This window comes from Chrysemys picta, chromosome 2 (genome assembly GCF_011386835.1).
Source record: "Chrysemys picta bellii isolate R12L10 chromosome 2, ASM1138683v2, whole genome shotgun sequence".
NCBI classification, from domain to species: domain Eukaryota; kingdom Metazoa; phylum Chordata; order Testudines; family Emydidae; genus Chrysemys; species Chrysemys picta.
In genome coordinates, this window is record NC_088792.1 from 71,043,906 (window position 1) to 71,065,676 (window position 21,771).

The 21,771-nt window shown below is 47.1% G+C and overlaps 1 protein-coding gene across 3 annotated transcripts in view; it reads right to left on the minus strand.

The window, feature by feature from the left end:
* PP2D1 (protein phosphatase 2C like domain containing 1) overlaps positions 1–20,489 on the minus strand; it is a 25,865-nt gene extending 5,376 nt beyond the window's left edge. The window contains exons 1-4 of one of the 3 annotated variants that reach the window (XM_008170590.4): positions 20,353–20,489; positions 13,668–13,846; positions 12,535–12,605; positions 73–1,100 (exon numbers count right to left, since the gene is read on the minus strand). In XM_008170590.4, coding sequence (XP_008168812.2) covers positions 73–1,100; positions 12,535–12,605; positions 13,668–13,670 — 1,102 coding nt within the window. In that variant the 5' untranslated portion in view covers positions 13,671–13,846; positions 20,353–20,489. Of the gene's footprint in view, positions 1–72; positions 1,101–12,534; positions 12,606–13,667; positions 13,847–17,531; positions 17,626–20,352 lie in introns of those variants that run through there. The other 2 variants (XM_005297054.5, XM_065583466.1) reach the window with 2 other exon arrangements.
* Positions 20,490–21,771: the final 1,282 nt, after the last annotated feature.

Genomic DNA, 21,771 nt, shown 5'->3' on the forward strand with positions numbered 1-21,771 from the left:
AGAGCACCAAAAAAATGCCCAACTCCCCCAGCCCCAAAAAACAACCATTCCGTAAGTCAATAACTTACATACCAATGTTAGCAATATGCAGTATCCCAGTACTGCTTTCGGATGGATTTGCTGAATTAGTAGTAGTGTTTTCAAGCAGCATTGTCTTCTCTTGTTCCTTGATGCTCTTTTCCTTTTCATTACTGATCCTTTCCACTAAACAGGTAACAGCTGTACAGCTACTCCAGCGAACTTTGGAAACCTCATTCCTTCCAAGTCGTAGAAGTCTGTCCATTCTCCAAAAGGACTTCGCATATGCTTTGTGAATCCATTCATAAGTGTTTGGCTTGGTTTTCTTATCACTGTCTGTTTTACCAGAGAAAACCTTCTCCTGATCCCTGTAATGTCCCTTGATTACTGTGACAAAAGAATCTAGGATCTGTTCCTCATTTCCACTCACTTTGTAAGAGGAATCAGTCTGAGACAGTTGGTCAAGAAATAAAAGTGGAAACTCTGCTGAAACTGTCTCAGCAGCAAACACACCATGATATCCATCGAATAAGCCCAAAAAACACGTATCTGACCTATTTCCATAATTATCTAGCACAATGAATGTATCTTCCATATCTGCTCGCCATGTTGAATTTTTGTCTTGGCAAATTGCTAATGCTTTTATTAGAGAATTGCTTACTTTCTTGAGGTATCCAGAACTGTCAACAATATTATCAACACCAAAATATGAGGTGCCCTTTGATTTATTCTTAAGTAGCTCTAACGAACAATCGATCTTCTGTTTGTCTCTTTCAGTGTATTTAGAAAACTTGATCAGTCTTGAAATTAATTGCTGTCTCTGAAGTAAAAGTTTGTTGGTGTCCGTTTCAATCCATGGACGATGATAACCCAGTAGAGCTAGGGCTTTGTGCTCTTTTTTATGATAAAAAAGTTGATGTGGGTATATTGTTTGTTGACATATTGAACAAAGAACTGGAATATCCCCAGAATCTACTTTCCTGGGCACACAACCGACCTTCTCAGCCTGATTTTCCTCATGTCTGTAGAGTTCAAAGTCAGCTGTTTTTGAGGTACTTTGTAAATTTGGTTCCCATGTCATTCTGCAAAAGGAGTTGAATGTTATTAAAATCCTCTTTTAATATCCAATACAACTACAATAATCTAGCCTTCATGCATGCCCTCTTTTAATCTCAAAATTATTAGCATTACTTTATATTCATGTATATGTCCAAGAAGCTGGAAGATTTAAGCTGAATGCACATGGTGTATATAAAATTACTAACTAAGGTTGCAAAGCCAAGCACTCAAAAGTTAGGAAATGCCAGAATTCAGGGCACAGACTGAACAGCGCTCACACTGCATAAGCAGCTTATTCAGTATTTTGTTTTATCCTTGTCCAACGTATATGATCCCACTCCTTATTTACAGCACACTATTAAAACACTTCTCTGAATACAGAATTATTAATTTCTTCATGGGCTTTTGTATGGGTCTCATCACTATTGTAGCTGAATGCTTCACAAACTTTATTTTCACAACACCCTGGTTATAGGGCACTATCCCCATTCTACAGATGTGGAAGGGAAGCACAGAGAAATCAAAGTAATTTTGGATGCCTAATTTGAGACTTCTAGCGTCAAAGAAATATATGTAAATAGCACTTTTTCCTTTGAGTGACTGCTCATATGTATTCTACAATAGATGTGCATGCTCACCACATGCACCGGTGTCGGAAGTTCTTCCCCTAGCAGTACCCCTAGGGGAGCACCCCAGCAACCCTTTGAGTAGCGCCTCTATGGCGCGGTATAAGGGCTGCTGCACGCTCCCCCCACCCTCAGTTTCTTCTTGCCGCCAGTGAAGGTGTTTCGGAACTGCTCTGCTCCAGCTTTGCTGTAGCTTGTCCCCAGACCTTTTGTTCGTTTAGTGTATGTGACCTGCAGTTAGTAGTTTAGTTTAGTTAGTGCGCCCATGCCGGGGTATGCCCCATGCCCAGGTTTAAGTTGTGCGACACTTGTAGGTGAGCGATGCCAGTGAATGATCCGCACACTGACTGTTTACGCTGTTTGGGTGAAACTCATCTCAGCGATCGCTGCAAGATTTGTAAGTCGTTCAAGCCTCGGACCGAGAGAGAGAGACATTAGGCTCCAGGCCATCCTGATGGAGTCAGCATTGACCCTGACTTCGGCACACCGCTCTGAGTTGATACCAGGTACCGCGGTATCGATGCGCAGTGACCCCCTAGCGCCATCTACCAGTCGGCACCGCTCCCTGTCTGCGGGACATGCCAAGAAGGCTAAGAAGAGGCCTCCTCCGCCGCGGCACCGGAGCAAGACCGGGGGAGAGGCTACACCAGGGATCGGCAACCTTTCAGAAGTGGTGTGCCGAGTCTTCATTTATTCACTCTACTTTTAAGGTTTCCCGTGCCAGTAATACATTTTAACATTTTTAGAAGGTCTCTTTCTATAAGTCTATAATATATAACTAAACTAGTGTTGTATGTAAAGTAAATAAGGTTTTTAAAATGTTTAAGAAGCTTCATTTAAAACTAAATTAAAATGCAGAGCCTCCCAGACCGGTAGCCAGGACCCGGGCAGTGTGAGTGCCACTGAAAATCAGCTCACGTGCCGCCTTCGGCACATGTGCCATAGGTTATCTACCCCTGGGCTAGATCCATGTTGGGCAGTCCTTGGTCCCCATCGGCCTCTAGGCCTCCGACTCAGGTCGAGTGGAGTAGCCCGACCCATGCGGAGCAGGCTTCCTCAGATGTCTGGATGCCCTCCACACCAGAGGCCTTGCAAGCGGACCAGGACGTTATCTCCATGCCGGTACCAGGAGCACCGCCAATGTTGGGCCCATGGTCTAGGGGCAACCCGCCACTGGGATCTCCGCAGTTGCTCCTGCCTCGGTACCGGTCACTGTCAAGGGAATGTTCCTGACACCATTCGCCACTCAGCGACCATCCCGTGCGTAGTTCATGCAGGTTGCCGTCGACCCCCACCAGGTTGTCTGGCTGGGTTCCGACGGACAGAGACTGCAGGCACCGTTCTGCCTCGAGGAGCGGACACCCATGGGACTGAGGCAGACAATGCCAAAGGTCCTCATCTCAGAGGAGCTATTGTAGCCAGTTGCGATGGAATGTTGACGCAGTTCCCGTTCGTTGTCTCGCTCCAGGACCTTGCCACAGCACTGCTCCCGGGCATCGATCGTCGGTGCCTCACCGTCGCGGATCCGCCCTCTGGAGCCGATTGTGGAGGAGCCGCTACCAGCGGTACCGTTCCTCCACGTTGAGATCACGGTCGTGTGGTTAGCACCGCTCCCAGCAATGCCGCTCCTTCCCAGGGACAGCGGCAGGTCGTATGTCAGCCCAGCCTCCCTTCATAGTCGTCCATTGATGGGTCAGGCCAGCCAGGCCGAACAGCCTGCTCCGCCGGTGCCACAGCAGGTGCAGTGGTACTGGGCCCTGTGGCTGGCACAGTGGTTCCAGTGGGCACTGTGGCCCCCGACGCAGCCCCTGGTGGGGGCTCGCTCGGTGGCTGGAGCCTTGGAACGGCCATCCGTCTCCCTCTCCCAGCCTCCGAGAAAGGAGTTGGTGGGACGTGCATCTTCTGTGCCATACCCGGAGAGAGAACAGGTGGTGAATCCTCTGGTGCCAATGGACACGCAAAGTACTGTACCTGCCTCCTTCCCCTCCCTGGATGAGGTGATTGGGGCCCCTCCTCCCTCCATCCCGCAGAAGGACTCTAAAGCCCACCAGGAACTATTGAAAAGGGTGGTGTCAAACCTCAACCTTCAGGCAGAGAAGGTGGAGGAGCCCTCGCACTCCCTGTTTAACGTCCTGTCCACCTCGGTACCTGGCAGGGGTGGCAAAAATTTCAAATGCCTTGTGGCAAACCCCGGCCTCATTGCCCCCCAACTCTAAGAGAGTGGAACACAAGTATTTTGTGCCCGCCAAGGGGCATGAATATTTATACAACCATCCTGCCCCTAACTCCCTGGTGGTTGAGTCAGGGCCAACTAGCCCCCACTCCGAAAAATAAAGATTCAAGGAGGCTGAATTCCTTTGGCAGAAAAATGTATTCATCCTCGAGCTTCCAGTTACAGGTGGCGAACCATCAGGCTCTTCTGGGCCGGTATGAGTTCAGTCTGTGGGACTCTCTGCCCAAGTTCGAGGACTCCCTCCAGGAACATGACAGGAAGGAGTTCAAAGCTCTGGTGGAGGAGGGTACAGCGGCTGCCAGGGAAACCCTGCAGGCAGTGTCGGATGCGGCGGACATGGCCACACGGTCCATGGCCTCCGTGGTGCCCATGAGAAGGGCGTCGTGGCTCTTGCTGTCTGGGCTGTCTAGTGAGGCACAGACTTCCTTGCAGGACCTCCCGTTTGATGGCAAAGCTCTGTTTGCAGAACAGACGGACATAAAACTGCATGGTCTGAAAGACTCCTGCACGATGCTTAAGACTCTTGGCCTCTATGTTCCAGCTCCGGCTAGACCTAATTTTAAGCCGCAGCAGGCTCCTGCCAAGGCCACCCACTCTAAATATGAGCCCCCTTATAAAAAGTCGTGGGACTATAAGAAACGCCTGCAGAGGCATTCTTGGCCTGCCCCCCAGCCTGGGTCCTTCAAGGGCAAACAGGCAGGGAAACGGCAGTTTTGACTGTATGCCCGGGATCGACCTACCAGTTCACATCAGGGATCCACCCTCAATAAAGCTTCCCTTCTCCAACTGGTTGTGTGCTTTTCTGTCTGAGTGGTCGTGGCTGACCTCGGACCAATGGGTCCTCAGCACCATCTCCTGGGGCTACACCCTCCAGTTTACCTCTACCCCGCCCAACCACCCTCCGCCCCCATTCCTCCTGGGAGACGCCTCTCACGAGGCCCTGCTCAAGCAGGAGGTGGGGCAGCTCCTGGGCCTAGGAGCGGTGGAAGTGGTGCCAGCGGAGTTCAAACGCAAGGGGTACTACTCCCTCTGTTTCCTTACCCGAAGGCCAAAGGGGGGCTCGGCCCATCCTGGAGCTGTGAGGCCTGAACCAGTACATGGTGAAGCTCAAGTTCCGCATGGTTTCCATCATTCCCTCCCTGGATCCCGGGGACTGGTACGCTACCCTCAATCTGCAGGACGCGTACTTCCACATCCATATATTCGAGGGGCACAGATGCTTCCTCCATTACACAGTTGGACAGGAACACTACCAATTTACGGTCCTCCCATTTTGCCTGTCAACTGCCTGCAGGGTATTTACAAAGTGTATGTCTGTGGAGGTGGCCTACTTCAGGCACCGTGGGGTCCAGATTTTCCCCTATCTGGATGCCTGGCTGGTCAAGGGCAGCTCCTGTTCGCAGGTACAGGATCAAGTGGCGCTCCTTTGTCCACGTGCGCCACTCTGGGCCTGTTGGTAAATGACACCAAGTCCACATTAGTCCTAGTTCAACGCACAGAGTTTATTGGGGCAGTCCTGGACGCCACATCGGCCAGAACCTCCCTCCCACCGGACAAGTTTGAGACCCTAAAAGGGCTCATCTACACAGTCATGAGGTTTCCAGTGACAACAGCCAGAGTGTCTCTCCAGCTCTTGGGTCACATGTTGGCGTGCACATATGTGGTTCGTCACGCCAGACTCAGGATGAGGCCCCTCTGGTTAGCCTCGTGTTCTCCCAGGCCAGAGACAAGATGGACAAGGACCTCACTGTGCCCGAACCGGTGATCGCCTCCCTTCGATGGTGGTCCCCCCGCAGGGAACATGCTCTGCGGGGTCCCGTTCAGAGGCAGGCCACCATCAATGGAACTGGTGTCTGACACGTCGGACCTGGGGTGGGGAGCCCATGTGGGAGACATTCAGACTCAAGGGCTGTGGTCAGCACAGGACCTGGCCCTCCACATAAACGTCAAGGAGCTCAGGGTAGTCTGGCTGGTGTGCGTGGCCTTCCGCTCGCACCTGGAGGGCCGTGTGGTCAGGGTTTTCACGAACAACACGGCCTCGATGTTTTACATCAAGAGGCAAGGTGGTGCCCAATCATCTGCCCTCTGCCTGGAACCCCCCAGCTGTGAGACTTCTGTATAGCTCACGACATTTGCCTAAGGCCTACCACCTACTGTGTGCCCAGAATTCACGGGCGGATCACTTGAGCAGGGACTTTTCCTCTCAGCACGAGTGATCTCTTCACCCATAGATGGTGCACAGACTTTTCCAAGAGTGGGGAACTCCCCAGGTGGACCTGTTTGCAACTCGAAGAAACTGTCGCTGTCCCCGGTTCTGATCCAGGGGGGCTGGGATGGGGATGGGCTGGGCTATCCCTGATGCCTTCCTCCTATCCTCGTCAGGCCAGTTGCTCTATGCCTCCCCCCGGTTCCCACTCATCGGCAAGGTCCTGGAAAAGATAAAGACGGACAATCCTCCTGATTGCCCCGGCATGGCCAAGGCAGCATTGGTACGGGACCTTCACGAGCCCAGCGGTTGCCCCACCATGTTCGTTACCGTCCCACCTGGACCTGATCTCCCAGGGCCACTTCCTCCACCCCAACCTAGCAGCACTCCACCTCACGGCGGCTGAGTGTGGCGTCTCCCCCGTGGCTGCACCAATCCAGCTCATTTTGGACTACCTCTTTCACCTTAGAGCCCAGGGCTTGGTGCCCTCATCTGTCAAGGTGCACTTGGCAGCCATTTCGGCCTTCTACCTGCCGGTGCAGGGGCACATGGTATTCTCCCATGCCATGACTGGCCAATTCCTTAAGGGATTGGATCGTCTCTTCCCGTACATTAGGCCACCGGTCCCGCAGTGGGACCTGAACTTGGTGCTGGCCCAGCTGACGGGTCCCCCATTTGAGCTGCTAGCTACGTGCTCCTGGTCGCAACTCTCATGGAAGGTAGCCTTCCTGGTAGCGATCACATTGGCTAGGTGGGTCTCAGAACTCAGGGCCCTGACCTCCGAGCCCCCATATACGGTGTTCCATAAGGTCCAGCTCTGCCCACACCCTTCGTTCCTCCCGAAGGTGGTCTCCGCCTACCACATGGGTCAAGACATTTTCCTGCTGGTCCTCTGCCCCATGCCCCAGGCATCCAGTGAGGAGCGCCGCCTCCACTCGCTGGATGTGAGACGGGCTCTGGATTTTTACCTGGAGTGGACTAAGCCATTCAGGAAGTCTTTGCAGCTGTTCATTGCCTTGGTCGAATGCATGATGAGTCAGCTGATCTCCACTCAGCGGCTCTCCAACTGGATCACCTCGTGCATCCGTACCTGTTATGACCTGGCGGGAATCCCCCAGCCATCAATTGTGAGGGCACACTCACTAGGGCGCAAGCCTTGTTGGCTGACTTTTTAGCCCATGTCCCCATTCAGGACATTTGCAGGGTTGCCACATGGTCTTCAGTTCACAGGTTCACCTCCCAGACCAGGGACAACGCCGGGTTTGGTAGGCCTGTGCTCCGTCCCAAGAATTTGGGAACTCCTACCCGCCTCCAACAGATATCGCTTGGAATCACCTATTGTGGAATACACATGAGCAATCACTCGAAGAAGAAAAGACAGTTACCTTTTCCGTAACTGGTGTTCGAGATGTGTTGCTCATGTCTATTCCACATCCCACCCCCCTTCCCCTCTGTCGGAGTTGTCTGGCAAGAAGAAACTGAAGGTGGGGGGCGCATGCAGCACCCCTTATACCGCACCACGGAGACCGCACTCCAGGGGTTGCTAGGGGCACTCCCCTATGGGTACTGCTAGGGGAAAAACTTCCGGCACCAGTGCACGTGGCGAGCGCACACACCTATTGTGGAATAGGCAGGAGCAAGACATCTCAAAGAACACCAGTTACAGAAAAGGTAACTGTCTTTTATATGTTCAACATGCATCTCCCATTGACAATAATTTTAGCTGTAAAAACTCAACCCTAAGGTCTCAAGTGGAAAAACAGTATGTGTTTATGTAATTAAGACTACTATAATGCATATGCACAAAGGGACTGAATTAACATTGCACAGGCGACCTTAATTCTGGCCTTTTCCTAATTTTTGAGTGTTTTGACTTTGCAACCTTATGTTTTTTAATGTAGTTTTTTGTGTGTAATTTCCTAGCTTTTAAAAAAAGCAAACTGAAAAAACAACACTGCCATGCTGTGGCTTCATATTGACCTCTTCATGGCTCATAAGCAGGGTTGCAACCTTTAGAGCCACAGCACAGACCTCTGTCACTTGAGCTAAGGGAACAACTGATACTAATAGGAGGTTGTCACCCTCTGTGTGAAGCAGCACTAGAAGAGGATGAGATGCGTGCTTTTCCAGTGGATATCACAGATATTTGCTGCCAACAGAGGAATGGTGGGACTCCAAGATCTTGGGTTCCATTTCAGTTTCTGCAGGGCAGTATTAACTAGTGGGCATAGATCCTTCTGTGCCTGTGCCTCCCAAACCTAATCCCTTTTGCTGGTCCTTTCTCTCCCTGTCTCTCAATTCCTCGTCCGAGTCTCTACTCCCCACGCTCCTTGTCCCACTCTCCAATCCCCCAGACTCCCCATCCAGTCCCAATCTTTCCCCAGCCCTGTCTCGCAGTTTCCTACTTAAGCAACTTGTTCTAATCCCCACCTGGCTTTTTGTCCAATCTCAGTCTTCCCCAACACTGGCTCCACGTCTCCTTGCCTAGCCAGTCCCAATTTCCCCATATCCCGGGCTCCTCATATGATCTCAGTCTCCTCCCACTCCTAGCTCCCAGTCAGTCTCCTTGCCTAGCCAGTCCCAGTATCACCCCCCCCCCCACCCCCGACCCAGGGCTGGCTCCAGGCACCAGCGAATGAAGCAGGTGCTTGGGGCGGCCAATGGAAAGGAAGGCAGCACGTCCAGGTCTTCGGCGGCGAGTCCTTCAGTCCCTCTCGGAGGGAAGGACCCGCCGCCAAATTGCCACCGAAGAATGAAGTGGGGCAGTAGAGCTGCTGCTGAAGTGCCACCAATTGCAGCTTTACCTTTTTTTTTTCTTTTTCCTGCTTCGCCGCATGGGGCGGCAAAAAAGCTGGAGCCAGCCCTGCCCCCACCACCAATTCCTTGTTTTAGTCTACTCTTTCCATCCCATCTCAGCCCCAGGTCCAGCTCTTGTCCTCTCTTCATTTCAGTCCTACTCCTCCACACTGCCTGTGAACCAGCAGGGGGAACACTGAAATCACAGGAGAGTTTCCCTGTTCTCAGCTATTAGGCCTGACACTCCTAGAGCAGCAAGCGCAGAGAAAGTCTTGTTCAACCACTGCAGCTCCAGCATGTAGCATGCTCAGTGCAGATGGAATTGTCAGGGAATTTAGCTATCGACCAGTAATAAAGTCTCTATGGAGCATGTGTGAACTGAGATTTTTCCAGGGGCTTATAACTTGACATATTTGGGAGGATTTGCCTAGGGATGGCATAAGGCACACATCTGACACCAGGGTGAATCCCTCGCCAAATTCCTAATCCCTGCTTTAGAGCATGGGGGCACAGGAGTGTCTCAGTTATAAGAATTTGTTTAACATGGGCAAAACAATGTGTTTTTCCTAGTCTTTTATTCTTGGAAACAAACAAAAATTAAAAATAAATAAATAAATTAAATTAGTCTGAAGCATGGAAAAAATCCACTCAAAGAGTTAAAGCTGTAAGTGAAAAGAAGGTTTTATAATGGGCAGTGTCAGACAACCTTATCAATAGGTGGCACTACCAGCTCTGCTTACAATATGTAATGGCTGAGAAATCCTGCAGATGGTATTATGAAGCACTTAAACTCTCTCCTGTGCTTATATTACTGTAATGTGATATGATATGTATAAAAATCACAAGTCCTTGTATAGCATTGCCTCAGTCTATTTATCTATAGAAACTAGTGTGTGTACATAGGCTCTCAGATACTACAATGATAGGTATAGTGTAAGAACCTAGAAGTGTTGAGTGTGGCACAGCTAACTACAGTATACAGCATTCTATCTAGCAAATACACATACACGCTGTGTTTGTATGTATGAGTACATATGTATAAATATGAGAGAGAAATTGGTGTTTGTTAGAGGTAACACTGCAAAATAGTTTTCACTATAACTTCTAGTCACAGACATAATTTCCCAATATACGCTTGTAATACAGTGGGGAGAGACCCACCAGCAAGGCAATGTCTTTGTCAACAATTTCTTACTCCCAAATGTAGGTCTGCCCTGCTGTAGGAACTCTTCCCCAAAGTGCCTTTCTGGGGGCTGGCCCTTTAAATGTGGTAGAGCCAAGCAGCTGCAGGACTAAGGTGTCTACTTGGCGATTAGCACTGCTGCCTGTAGTTCCCTGTTGCCAAGCTGGTAATTATCCTACTTGGTTTCTGAAAGACAGGGATATTTTCTGATGGCAGTGGGTTGGTCAAACAAAATTCCTTCCATTGATTTTTTTAGTCAAAGGAGAGTTAAAAAATATTTTTGCTATTGTAAAAAGCCTGTGATATGTTTAAGATGCCTTATTGAACCTAATGCCGCTGATTAGTTTGAGGTAGGAAAAATCATTTTAAAAGTTATATGTGGAATCCCCCATTTTGTGGTCAGTAGCATCTGCTACAATACTAGCAAACCCTTATTAAAACCATTGTAACACCACAGTGTGTGTTCTCCCTGCCCAGATGTAGCTATTGCTCTCAAGCTGCAGGGACTATTTGTATGAGGGAGGTGGTGTCTTTCTGAAATATGTACAGCAAGATTCTCTTAAAATGCTGTACTGCCTTAACAATGCAGATGAAATAATTGCACATGTAACTCCTGTTTGCTGGAAGTGGTACTCTGTCCCCCTCTGGTGGTGGCTAGGCCCCTTGGAGATTCATAAGCCTGCTACAGCTTTGGCCAGTGGTTCTCCACCCACGGCCCAATCAGCACACAGCTCAGTCCATGTGACATCCTCAGGGCCATACAGGTAGTATATATATTGTGTGGATGCGGTGCACATAGCGGCATATGTGGCTCACAATGGTTAATTGGCTGAGAATCACTGGCCTCGGCTAATAGAGAGGTGTATTTTAGCTCATGCACTAGCAACTCATGCATTTAGCTCCGGAGTTCCCAGGTTTGATCCCCACTGCTGACACCCATGTGAGGATCAGCATTACACACACGTGAAAAAAGGTTGCAGATTCTGTGATTGTGGTGCTATCTGCATGGTTTTGTTGCATTCTGCATATTTTAAATTTTGAACTGAAGGATCAAAAAATTGGTGGCATCAAAAAGGCCTGATGTAAGTGGGGGCATCTCCAGACTAAATAGCGGGTAGAGTTTTTACAGTCTTGGTTCTGCACAAACGTTGTCAGGTTTAACTAAAATCAGTTTTTAAATTAATTTATTTAAATCAGTGCTTTCCCACTGGTGGACACTCTTAGGGTTTGTCTACACAGGAAAATTGTACTACTTACACTGGCATAATTAAACAAGGATAGTTACACTGGTATAAATCCTCGTGTGGACACTCTTATACCAGAATAAGTGTCCACATGGCACTGGTAGGTGTTAAACTGTCTTTATGATGTATGAAGATTGACTCATTTTTTTCCCTGCTTATTTTTTCCACATCAGAGGTATAAGGTCTTGACTTCCCTATTTCTGCTGGAGGGCGGAAGACCTGCAGGGAAATAGTGACATCACAATATACTGAAACTGAGTTACCGCTTTCTGAGCCCTAAATTGAGTGGAAGAGGAATGAGAAGACTTAAGGTTCCAGCCTACTGCGATATCCCTGTGCAACTCCAGTGCTCCAGCAAGATAAGAGAAGCCAAGACCTGGTCCTGCTGATGTATTTAAACATAAAAATAAAGCAGAGAAAAACCACACCTTAAAATGGTGAGAAAAAAATGTCAGGTCACATTATTAAAGAGCAGTAAAAGGGCACCAACAAGATAATATTTGCTAAGCAGTTTGCATCTCAGAGCCCATGCATTAAATCTTGGTTAAAATGTTATTACTATAAAATGTAGGCTACTTGGCTTCTGTAGGACTACTCATATGAGCAAAGCTACTTACACATGTAAGTGTTGCTGGCTATCAGGCCAAACGATTGTGGGGCACAGGTTAATATTGCACAATCACAGTCTCAGTAAATATTTTAGTTCTGGGCACTGGTTTACTGCTATTGCACTCTGAGTTGGTCAATATGGGTAAAGCATATAGTTAGTCTGTATCTGCTACTGCTACAGTTTGGCTATAATGCAGTCTAGTGAGGTGATATTTGAATCACATGGTTTTTAATTTGTGTCCCTCCACTAATTAAACTGAGCATTAAAAATCTGATGTGTAATGAAAAGTAAAATGTACAAATGTTACCTTCATATAAACATTAAGAATGCAGTATCCAAATGAAAGAGCCACGTAAACATCTTTCCTTACCCATGTCATTCATCTCCCTTCTCCAGGAAGTGCTCCTTCCTCACTTACCTATTCCTCAACTGTAAACTCTTTGGGGCACTGGACCTTCTTCCTTGAGCTTTCTCTGATATCCCTCCTGTACATGTGGGCACTACAAGGTAATCACTACTTCAAATAATAATATGCAGGAAAGGTGGTTGGCTGACTTACCTTTGCAGTCTAGCACATATAGGAGGAGGGGGAGAAGGAAAAGATGATGTGTCTCTGAGGTCATAGTCTCCCTGAAAATGTCATCACAATATCAACCAACAACATATTTTTCATCCTCCCAAGGCCACAGTGTGGGAAATTCTCCCTGAACAAGGATCATCCTAACCCTCCCCCATTGTTTTTCATCTCTTTCCCTTCCCTCCTGTCTCCCTCTTTCCTCCCTTCTTTCTCAATAATCTCTTCCTTCTCTGTCCCACTTTTCTTCCCTGAGCTTGCTCGTCCCTATCCGTCCCTCCTTGCCAATGGTGTGGAAATGTTGCCCATGCTATCTCTATGCTGTCAGGTCTTCTCCTCTCCTTCTGACTTGTGCTCTGTTCCCTCGGCATGTAATACATGGACAGGTTGGAGATGGCTCAAAAGGGAATTGCTTGCACTAGAGAATGTTGATGTTCCCACTACCATTACAACCTTCTAGCAGGCATTTCATACACCTGGCAGTCACACAAATGCTTCCAATGGGAACTAGTATTCGCAGCATCACAGGTACAGCTCTTCCTCTGAGCATCGATAAGCTCTGTGTCTCCCTGCTCCACTGTAGTGCCAGTGTAGACCACAAGGGCTGGGATAATGTCTGCAATGGTGCAATTGGTCCCTTAGTGCAATTCCACAATGCTCTGGCCCTACTCCTCAGTGACAGCTCTGACTACCCAGAGCATGGCTCTGTCACTTGTCAAGATATCCCCTTACCAGCTGCATGCAGGCCCAAGAGCACTCAAGGCAATATTTATCTGGTCTCAGCGCTACCCAGCCCCTTACCCCAAAACCCCAACTCTAAAAGCAGCATTGAAGACCCACAAGTTTACTGTAAAATAAAATGTATATAAGCTGTATTGAATACTTCTAAAACCTACATAAAAACTCCACCTGAAAGACAAAACTCCCTAGTTAACCAGCACAGCAACCACATCATAAACCTTCTACCAGGGCACTTACGTCATTTGGGGGTGGACTCAGAGGCCATGCACAGAGCCTCAGAGCATCTAAAAAAAGGGACCATAGCAAAAGGGACATTAGTTAGGGGCTGGACAGGAACACTACACTGTGTCTTCCCCAAGTGAATCAACATATCTCACCATTATGCTCTAGCATCCTCTGGTCAGCACCCACCCGTGATATATCCCAGAGCAATGATACAGCCTCACTGGGCCCCCACTGCAGGACATATGGGAAGGGGGTCAGGGGAACTTGTCTGGCCACATGGACGGGGAGGGCCCAGAAGAACTTGGGCCCAGACCACTCCCATTTCTGGATCCTAGGAAAAAACACAAGAGACAGAAGCTGTTAGTCTAGCTACAAAGCAAAAGAAGAAAATTCAAACATAATTAGAATAATTATAGAATAAATGAATGAACATAATTAAGCTCCTTACTTCCCTCCTTGAGTACAGACACTCAATGCTGATGGTGCTCAGCATAATATTGCCTGAGACTTCATGCCACTGTCTTTATGGCAGCAAATTCAGTAGTTGCTACTAAGTTTCCACCATCACATTTGCAAGCGTGAGGGTGTAAAAGGGTGTCATCTCAGTCCCTTAGGACGGACATGCAGTTCTTTGTGAAGAGCAGAACTATTCAAAGTGGAACCAACCAAAACTGCGGCAAATATACACTTATGTATTATAGATATTATGCACCTGATTCCGGGAACTGTGCTGGCCATTGTAGGTTAGATGCAACAACCTACAAACCTGTAATCCTTCCAGTAACAGCTATGCCATGGACATGGTGCACTTAGAATGCTTCGTAGGTATGCACTGCACTGTTGCAGCTTGCACTGGTTTGTTTGCACCAGTGCAGGTTGCAGTGGTGTTAATTTGATCCATAGATATTGAAGCAAATCAGAAGGGCTTCTGCACCACTGGTATGAGGTAACCACAATAGGAAAACCTTTAAGTCTTTTCCTGGACAGTTGCAGAAAAAGGCATACAAGTTTTCCTAATGTAGCTGCATGCACCTGACAGAAGTGGCTGTGTCTACCTTAGCATTTTGTTTTCTCTCACAGCACTGTAATACCAACAGTGCAGTTCCAATGCTGGCAGCAATAGAAGCAGCACTAGAATATTCTGGCTACTGCATTTTTAACTCCCTGTTATCTGAGCCTGGTAAAATGCCAGTGGTCAGGATATACTAACTCTCCCACCACCACTAGCACCCATGGACCTGCCCTGGTGGTAGTATATGCTGGGCGATATTAAGAAAGAAAAACATCAGTGCCGACAAGTAGCCTGTTGAGATGGGGCCAGGAAAAGTGCTAAGAAATGGGATGTCCTGCATGATGCAGGACACTTAAGAGCTATAGCCAACCATGAGCTGTTCAGAGCAACAGCAGGTGAAGAAGACGGGAGCTATGACATTGCTACCACCTAACAATGAGCTTTTCAGAGAACAGTAGTGGCAGGAAGGGGAGAGACAAGGGTATTGGAAAGGGCAGTGGAGTGGGCAGGATACAATGGGAAAGGTAGTAGGGGAGAAAGAGGAAGGGCAAAAAATGCATGGGGCAGCCTACCATCTTTGAATCCTGTAAAATAATACATTATAGGCCTATACAATACATAGTAAGACATTGACCATGTCCTTAAATTCTCATTGTGTGTAGCTAAATAGCTCCTAAAATGAGCTTCTGAACTTAACACCTGTACACAGTTGCTGATTTTATAAGGCGCTCAGCAGTTTGTAGGTGAGAGTAGCATAATATCCTGCGCTTCTAGGGCCAACTGCTAAAGCACTTAGTTTTTGATAAGTCAAAACTCTTACTGAAGTCAGTAAGATAGTGTTCTGCATAAGCATTGAATACAAACTACATAATTTCCCTGTAGTTTGTGTTACTAAAATTACCCAGGAATATTGTAATGATCCTCTCTCTCCCTCTTCCATTTATCAGTTTTTACTTTAAAAATTTAGTATATTTGGGAAAAAGCAAATCTATCAGGAAGGTCAGTAAATAAAAATATCTCCAGCTCTTATTATCAACTTGTGCTCCTAGGCAGGGCAAGCAGTTAAAAAATGGGGTTCTCTTCTGACAAGTGACTATGTAACATAACATTCCTGCTCTTCAGATCTGCTCCCTGGGTCTATTCAGAGTCTTATCTTCTTAGATGAGTGACAAAAATAAGTTGATATTGCTTTTTACTTCTGCTAACTCTGTGGGACTAACATAAGTCCTGGTACTTCAAATGCTTACACACGTGCTTAACTTAATGCATACATGTGGCCTCACGGTCGCTAGCCACATGAGTAAAGTTACACATATGCTTGTGTTTGTAGGATAAGAATTATAGCTAGAAGCGAATGAGCTGGATTCTACTCCTTTCTGCGTTTCATCAATAGAATTGTTCACTAATTTCTGGTTAGTGCCAATTAGTCACACCTATGTAAACCAACTGAAGTGTCACTGAGGGCAGAATTTGAAGACCGTGAGGTTTCACAGATGTTACTTGGGGTATAATTTACCTTGCAGCATCTTTATTATTGATGATGAATAAGAAGAAAAGAAGCCCCTGTGGGGTTCCACAGGGATTGGTTCTTGGCCCTATGCTATTGTTTTTGATTAATGGCCTGGAAGAAAACATACAATCGTCACTGATAAGATTTGCAGATGACACGCAATTTGGGAGAGTGGCATATAATAAGGAGGACAGGTCACTGATACAGAGGGATCCAGATCTTCTGGTAAGCTGGGCACAAGCAAACAATGTGCATTTTAAAAGGGCTAATTGTAAATGTATACATCTCGGAACAAAGAACACAGGCCATATTTATATGATGGGGGACTCTATCCTAGGAAATGGTGATTCTGAAAAAGATTTGGGTGCCGTAGTGGATAATCAGCTGAACATGAGCTCCCAGTGCGACATTGTGACCAAAAAGGTCTAATGCAATCCTTGGATGCATGAACAGGAGAATCTCAAGTAGGAATAGAGATATTATTTTGCCTCCGTATTTGGCACTGGTGTGACCGCTGCTGGAATATTGTGTCCAGCTCTTCTGTCCTCAATTCAAGAAGGATGTTGGTAAAGAGAAAAGAGCCACAAGAATGATTACAGGATTAGAAAACATGCCTTATAGTGATAGACCCAGGAGCTCAATCTATTTAGAGGTGACTTGATTACAGTCGATAAGTACCTACATAGGAAACAAATATTTAATAATGTGCTCTTCAATCTCGAGAGAAAGGTATAACATGGTTCAATGGCTGGAAGTTGAAGCTAGACAAATTGAGACTGGAAATAAGGCATAAAATGTTAATGGTGAGAGTAATTAACCATTGGAACAATTTACCAAGGGTCCTGGCAGATTCACCATCACTGACCATTTTAAAATCAAGATTGGATGTGTTTCTAAAAGATCTGGTCCAAGAATTATCGGGGAAGTTCTATGGCCTGTGTTACACATGAGGTCAGACTAGATGATCACAATTTTCCCTTCTTAGTCCTGCCTCAATGCAGGGGACTGGACTAGGTGACCTATTGAGGTCCCTTCCGGTCCTACATTTCTATGATTCTAGGCTTGGAAAATATGACTCAATTAACTAGTTTGACTTACAATCCCCAAATTGAGTTTATGGACTTCAGTTAGAAAAGCGATTTTTATACTTATAAATTAAGCACACTTGATACCAGAGTATCAGTGAGACACACTAAACAGGGAACTTCATAATATCATAGCAATGCTGACTTAATCGGAGCTATGATAAGTAACACCAACTGAAGATCTAGCCCAATGTTTCCAAGAAGTGAAGCCCCTTATATTTTACAGATGCCAATGTAGCGGATGGAGACAGGTGGGCATATTTTGGCTGTCACCAATGCAGTTTAATACAAATTTGTGTTAGGCTTTGATTTATTTACTGAATATTTTAGCAGAGGATTTGAATGACGATAAAGAATGTAATACCACATTTCCTGTTTTTGTTATTGAATGAAAAATTATAAAGCTTACCTATTACCGCTAAAATGTGTTTTCTTTTGCAGCCATTCCTCTCTGTAACACTAAGTAGTACTTCTGCATTTGTAGTGACACTGGTGTTTGCAACTGTTACTATAGTAACTGTCTCCCTAACCACAGGCTGCTACATTTATTGTTTGCGTTGTCTATTAAGCAATAAAGTAAAAAGATATGGGTGCTGCAAGATAACCACACTCCTGGGGATAGAAGATGAAAGAACAATAAAAGTGTTCTTTCAAACCATAATACCCAATATCCTATCATATTTTATTTATGACATTGAAACATAACTCATTTTCCCTTCACAAAACTTACATGAATAATGTCATATACAGAATATAAACCATGCTAGACAAAGTAACAACCACTTCATAAAAAGCAGTGTCTCATAACATTTTTCATCTTTGCTTTTATTTTAAATTGAAATAAAATCACTTAAGGCTTTTTAGGACCTTGGAGGATAGACTGAAGCAGTTATTCACATAGGCTGTGATCCTGCAAGTGCTTGAACATGGGCTTAACTTTATGCATGAGTAGTCCCGTTGAAGTCAGTGAGACTACTCATGTGTGTAAAGTTAAGTGTATATATGTTTGCAGGATCAGGCCAGACAATGCACTTTTCAACCTCAATTTGCAGACTGAGCGTAAACTAAAGATGACTGATCTTGAAGAGAAGCTCGTATTTGGGGGGTGGGGGGAAAAGGCACTTCAACAAAGCCTAAGTCCAAGAGAAATGTGCTCAGAAATGTTAAGAGTCCAGTGGAAAAATATTATTTTTTAAAATATAAACATTTCACTATAGTGTTTGCAACCTACATTGTGCAGTAGAGAACCTTAAAGTGAAATTGACTAATGTAGTTGAGAGGGAAAAAAATAGACAGAAGTAAATGTGCTTAAAAATGACCTTTTAATGATCTAACATGGTGTTTATAACTTACAGTAGATAAGAATTATTATGTTTAATCCATCAAAGAAATAAAACACTAAAATTATAACAATTGCATTTTTAAAAGGACTAAATTTGTAAGCTAAAATGAGGTTCAATTTCCACAAACAACTTTAACTGATGTCCACATTATCTATTGGTATTTTGTGTTATGTGGTACTGAATGACCACCAGGCCACCAGGACGGTCTGTCTTTAAAAAAAAAAAAAAAAAGGATGTCACCAGCCATCTTAATAGGACACCGTTAACTTGAATATCACATATTTGTCAGAAAATGTTGTACCACTTATAGTTACAAGTATCACTTATAATTACAAGAACTGAAAGAAGTTGGAATTTTTTCCCTTTGTTTATTTTGTACATTTTGTGCATAGTCAGTTTTACTTTACCCTGTGTAATAATCAGGGCCGGCTCTAGCCACCAGCAAAACAAGCTGGTGCTTGGGGCAGCACATTTTTAGGGGTGGCATTCTGGCGCGGGCCATGCCGCCCCTAAAAATGTGCCCCGGCCGCCCTAACTCACCTCCGCTGCTGCCGCTCGCACGCCGCTTCTCGCCCTCCCTCTCAGGCTCTCAAACCCGGGAGGGAGGGGGAGATCCCAAGCAGCCGCGGCGCGCGAAACAGCTGATTCGCGCGCCGCGGCCGCTCGGGATCTCCCCCTCCCTCCCGGGTTTGAGAGCCTGGGAGGGAGGGGAGCAGCGGCGCGCGAATCAGCTGTTTTGCACACCGCGGCCGCTCGGGATCTCCCCCTCCCTCCCGGGTTTGAGAGCCTGGGAGGGAGGGGGAGACCCCGATTGACCGCGGCGCACACGCTGCTTCTCCCTCTCCCTCCCTCCCTCCTAGGCTTGAGAGCCTGGGGGGAGGAGGCAGGGCTGGGGATTTGGGGAAGGGGCGGAGTTGAGGCGGGGCTGGGGGTGGGGAAAGAAAAAGACGGGGGTGGGGGGAGGGCGGCCAAAATTGTTTTCTCTTGGGGCGGCAAAAATCCTAGAGCCGGCCCTGGTAATAATCAGGCCCTGAACCAACAAGTGCCGAGTCCAAACAAGTAGACCCCTACCACTATAGCAGCTGTACACCACTCTGGGATTCACCTGTGCACCAGTGCTATTGCCTTCAGTGCACACACCGAGGAATTAAAAACCACATAACCTTTTAAATTGTGATTTTGTTATTATGCAACTGCCGCTCATGGTTCCTCAGAGCTGAGTCTGAATTTTGCAATTCAAGCTGGGTTCCAACCACTTTGCTTTCTATGAAGAGTACAGCATATCCTGCCCCAAATCACTATTTGGGCACAGAATGACTATTATGAGAATTCACATGCCCCCATCCCCACTGTTATATGTCTTCTTCTCTGAAAGATGAGTCATTCATGGGGCCAACATGTCTATGTTTTTGACATAGAATCATAGATCATCAGGAGGTCATCTAGTCCAACCCAACCCAACCCCCTACTCAAAGCAGGACTAATCCCCAAATGGCCCCCTCAAGGACTGAGCTCACAACCCTGGGTTTAGCAGGCCAATGTTCAAACCACTGAGCTATCCCTTCCCCGCCACAGCTAGTCAAAGTTTGAGGCTCTGTGCATATCAGACTAAGCAATTGCTTAGTGCCCAGAGCAGCTCAAGGAGGCCCTCTGTTAGCTTTTTTTAGTACAGCAGAAGCTCAAATATACAAACACCAGAGTTATGGACTGACTGGTTAACCGGACACCATATGAAACTGGAAGTAATCAATCAGGCAGCAATGGAGACACACCCCTCCCACACCAAAAAGAAGCAAATACTGTACTGTACTGCATCTTAAAGGTAGGCATATCTGGGCTGCTTGTCCCCACTCCACCCCCATCCCCACGTGCTGGGCAGCCACTTACAGCTATGGTGGTGAAGATGCTGGGGCTGCCAGCCCAAGGCAGCTGGGGTCTGCTTCGCTTTCACCACCACCACCCCTAGGAGGGGGACGCGCTGTTCCCCCCTGCCTCCATCTGGGAGGTGGACACGCTGTTTTCATACACACACAAACCCTGCCGGGAGGGGGACAAGTTTGCAAACTCAGTCCAATCCAGAGAAAGAAGCTGCCTGCAAGGAAGCTGCCAGCGCTGAGGAGTGAGCTCAGCTGCTGCTGAAGCCTGGCCTGGAATATCAGCTGCTGGAGTTGGAGCCCGAACTGTGCTTTGCACAGAGTTACCAACATTTTAGAGTTACGGACAACCTCCATTCCCGAGGTGTCCGTAACTCTGAGGTTCAACTGTATGTGTTGAGTGTGTGTGAGGGGGGGAATACGGGCTAGCACTGCCTCTGAATTTACACATCAGTTTCAACCCCCTAGCTCAACACATACGATTTAACCTTAGCTCATAAATAAGGCTATGATTTTGTCATGGATCTTTTTTGTAAAAGTCATGGACAGGTCACGGGCAATGAATAAAAATTCACAGAAGCCGTGATCTGTCCTTGACTTTTACTAATAATATCCCTGACAAAATGGGGAGGGAGGAGGGTCCAGCACCCTGCACCACTACATGCAGTGGCTAGGAGCTTGGAGGAACTCTTGACCGGTGGGCTGGGAGCTGCGGGGTCCGCCGGCGGGGCCTTGGGCGCTCCAGGGCATCCCTCGCCACCCATGGAGGCTGTGGCGTTCAGGGGATACCCTGCTGGTGGCTGGGGCACTCCGGGGAATTCCCCTACCGCCAGTGGGGCCTGGAGAGTTCCAGGGGATTCCTCTGCCGCTGGCGGGGAGGCCACTGGGCTGCTGCCGGAGGGTCCCCCACTGCCGGTGGTGGCTGGGCTGCTGTGCGGCCCCTATGTCAGGGAGGTCTCTGAAAGTCAGGGATTCCAAGACTTCCGCAACCTCTGTGACATACTCATAGCCTTACTCATAACATTAGACCAGGAGTAGGCAACCTATGGCCCGCGTACCAAAGGCAGCACGCGAGCTGATTTTCAGTGGCACTCACATTGCCCAGGTCCTGGCCACCAGTCTGGGAGGCTCTGCATTTTAATTTAATTTTAAATGAAGCCTCTTAAACATTTTAAAAACCTTATTTACTTTACATACAACAGTAGTTTAGTTATATATTATAGACTTCTAGAAAGAGACCTTCTAAAAACATTAAAATGTATTACTGGCAGGCGAAACCTTAAATTAGAGTGAATAAATGAAGGCTCGGCACACCACTTCTGAAAGGTTGCTGACCCCTGCATTAGACTCTATTGAGAGGATGGGCAGGGATGAGTTAGGGGTATGGTTATGCTGGAAGGTATTAATGGCTGTCCTTAACCAGCTCTTTGAT